A 3,145-nucleotide genomic window follows, 5' to 3' on the forward strand; every position below is an offset into this window, starting at 1 on the left:
TCCGAGGTCCAGGCCCTGGCTTACAGGAGGGGGTCCCTGCGCGGGCCAGTTACCCTGCCCAGGAGCTTTCATCCAGCACCCAGTCTGGGTCCTCCCGCCAGCGCCCAGGCCTGGGTGAGGGGTCAGATCTCAGCTGACAGCGCCCTCAGGGCCAGGTCCCCAGACCCTGCCCAGCCATCATCAATGAGGGAGCCAGGCGGCCAGGACCCAGCCGGCCCTCAGGCTTTTCATTTAACCTGGAGAGAATCGTTTGTATACGATCGACAGGAATACGTGTTGTAGCAAATGCCCATCAGGTGAATCCCCAGCTCACAGCAACTGCCCTTCTTTGAGAAGAGCCCAACCACAGAGGTGGACCTGCTAATGACGTGCAATGTCCTTGCAACTTAACCCTGGCCTCTGGCCACCTCCTAGGGGGAGACAACTGATCTAAGCTGCATCAACTTTTGAAACTTGAATGGAGAGACTGAAGCGGGTTGAAGCTGTTACCTCAACGGCAGTGTCCATATACTCCGGTTGCTGAGGCCTCCACGGACTGCGACCCATGGAGACCGCCCGCCGCCATTAGGTTGCAGACGTTGGGATGGGGGAGAGGTTCGCTGCTGCTTCGCTGCTTCAAGGTCTGGGCCTGGCTAGCGGGCGGCTGTAGCGAGGGCTCTGGGGCTCTGCGGGACCCGGCCCTCAGCCTGTCCCAGGCCCTGCAACCGCCTCTCACCTCTCACCACACTCTCTGCCGCGAGAACCACTGAGAGCTGACTGTTGGCTCAGGGTCTCGCGATAACGGTCGTGCTAACGGTCAGGCCAAATGCTCTGCTCCTATTACAGAAATGATGATAATTATTCAAATACACAACAAAACATTTATCCACATTACACATTATCATTAATAAACACCATCCCTTGTTTAGTTAAGAGTAAGAGGTTTGAAAATTGGCGGACAAAAAGGTGATGACAAGCACTATTTCCATTCTGCTACATCTCCTGCTTTATATCTGACCTTTCAAAACCAGAGTAACCAATTTGACTTTTCTCCTTCAGTCTTTCCCAGATTATTCTGGGGTCATCGGAAAGCCTGGGAAGGCTCTGATGTACTTCTCCAATAAGGGTAAGAAAGTCTTTCATATGAAGATGTTCATCTATTTTCTCTTGGAGTAGAAGTGACTCCAGTAAAGTCTTCTTCTGTTTCAGGAAAGCAGATTGGGCCAGTTCTGCTCTTTTCCTGTTACAGTTGGGACACCGAGAAGAAATGTGTTGCTTAGCTGTTACCACCTCTTTGGGTGTTGTCCTCATGTTTTTAAAATAGATTCTGTTCAAAAGCTCATCGGGGACAGTACAGTTTAAGGCATCTACCTCTGGAGCCTCTGCATCCGATCCAAGCTGCAGCTTTTTATGTCTGCTGCTCTTTTTCCCCTTAGAGTTCGCACTATGATGGATTAGGTTTATCTTAACGGTGCAGAAAGACTGAAGGGCATTCAATTCTTCAAGGGATGCCTGAGTGATTTCTGTTTCAAGTTTAGTGTCTGGTTGGTACTGGCCAGAGTTCGTTTCCTTGCCCTTGAGGTTGTTGATCCATTTTCTGCTCAACTTCTTTTCATTATTTTTGAAGTGTGAAAACTCAGATTGGTTGTCTCCATATTGCAAGCGTGAAGTCGGCGTTCCACTCTCGGATTTGCTCCCAGAGGCATAGGACCAGGGCTGCCGTCCTCCAGAGGAACTGAATGAACCGGAACTCTGTACCTCATCAGTAAAGGACTCAAAGGTCTCCTTAGAAAAGTCTGCCATAGTCCCGATGTCTGCCTGGGTCAATTTCCCCTGCTTCTCTGAATCCTCGGGCTTCTAGGCGGATGGCCATCACATTGCATCAGGCTCTGCTCCTCATCTGCTTTGCGGTGGTCAAGATTGCCTCAGGAACTAGTCAGTCCTGAGCCCCTGGGGGATGGATTTTGGAGCTGACCGTTCCGTAAGGAAACTCTTCCAGGCAACGCCTTCCCGCTGCCTTGGCAACCAGGGGCGGTCATGCGCAGTAGGTCGCTGAGGCGCCTCGCTCCTCCCCTTCCCCCGCCCTCCCCAGAACCCACTCTGCCTGCATTGTCCCTGTCGGGTTGTCGGCGCCGCCCTCTCCGTTCGCTCTCCGGAGTCTTCTCTTTAGTGCTATTTTAGTACAAAATCTAATAATCCTCCAGAAAAAGTTGCAAACTCCCCTTCCCCAGGGGTCAAAAAATTGTACATGTGTGTGAGGGCAACAGGGAAAGGCGGCCTCTGACTAATCTGAGGATGCACGCCTCGCCTTCAAAAATTAAAAAAAAAAAAAAAACCCAAACAAAAAAACATCCTGCTGGCCAAAAAACACAAGCAAAACGTATATGCTAATCAGATAGCCAAGAGATCATCTAATCGTAAACCGTGTCTTAGGATAAAAATCGAAATTCTGAAACCATCCTATAAGACTCCTGAATGGCACGGCTCCTATGTATTATTTCTCCAGCCTCATCTTGCACAGCTTTTTGTGCTGTAGCATTTTGGAACACTTTGCAGTTCTCCCAGTCACAGTTCCTCAGGTCTTTGTTCAGGCAGTGCCTCTCTGAATGGCACTTCAACACTCCTCTTCCCTCTTCGTAAGGTTAATTACTGCTCCTCTTTCAAGTCCCATTTTTTCAGGAGGTGCTTCATACCCACCCCTGCCCCATCCCTGCCCCCACTTTACAGCACAGCCTTTCTTTCCGGGTTTGCAGCTGTGTTTCATGCATAGTTGAGAATGCCTTCCACATCGCCCCCAGATTAAAAACCCGGTGAAAGCAGAAATCCTGTCAGTGTTATCCAGCAGTCAGCAGGTACCTGATACGTAGAAGGTGCTCGATAAATCTCTGTTGAGTAAATGTGTTGAATGGTTATGGAAACAGAAGTAAGTATTACCTTACACAGGTCCGCGCCTGGATCTTGTGGAATAAGTACTACAAGCTCAAGGAACTTCAGTCTTTTCCTCTTCCTGAACCCCCCAAATTAGGCTGCTACTCATAATACATCCTTTTACAACAGACTTTTTAAAAATATGGTAGAGTTTTATTAACTATTCTCAGAAATTATAAAATGTTAACTCTGAAGGTTGACTTTTTCTAGATCTTAATAAATATCTGAGTCTAGGTCT

The 3,145-nt window shown here is 48.8% G+C and overlaps 1 protein-coding gene across 1 annotated transcript; it reads right to left on the minus strand.

The window, feature by feature from the left end:
* Window positions 1-972: 972 nt before the first annotated feature.
* On the minus strand, window positions 973-1,922 carry C20H8orf48 (chromosome 20 C8orf48 homolog). The gene has a single exon (XM_061177452.1). It carries the CDS (start codon window positions 1,780-1,782, stop codon window positions 973-975), a length of 810 nt encoding a protein of 269 aa, XP_061033435.1. The 5' UTR covers window positions 1,783-1,922.
* Between the last annotated feature and the right edge of the window lie 1,223 nt (window positions 1,923-3,145).

The sequence above is a fragment of the Eubalaena glacialis genome, chromosome 20, assembly GCF_028564815.1.
Source record: "Eubalaena glacialis isolate mEubGla1 chromosome 20, mEubGla1.1.hap2.+ XY, whole genome shotgun sequence".
In the NCBI taxonomy this organism is placed as follows: Eukaryota; Metazoa; Chordata; class Mammalia; order Artiodactyla; family Balaenidae; genus Eubalaena; species Eubalaena glacialis.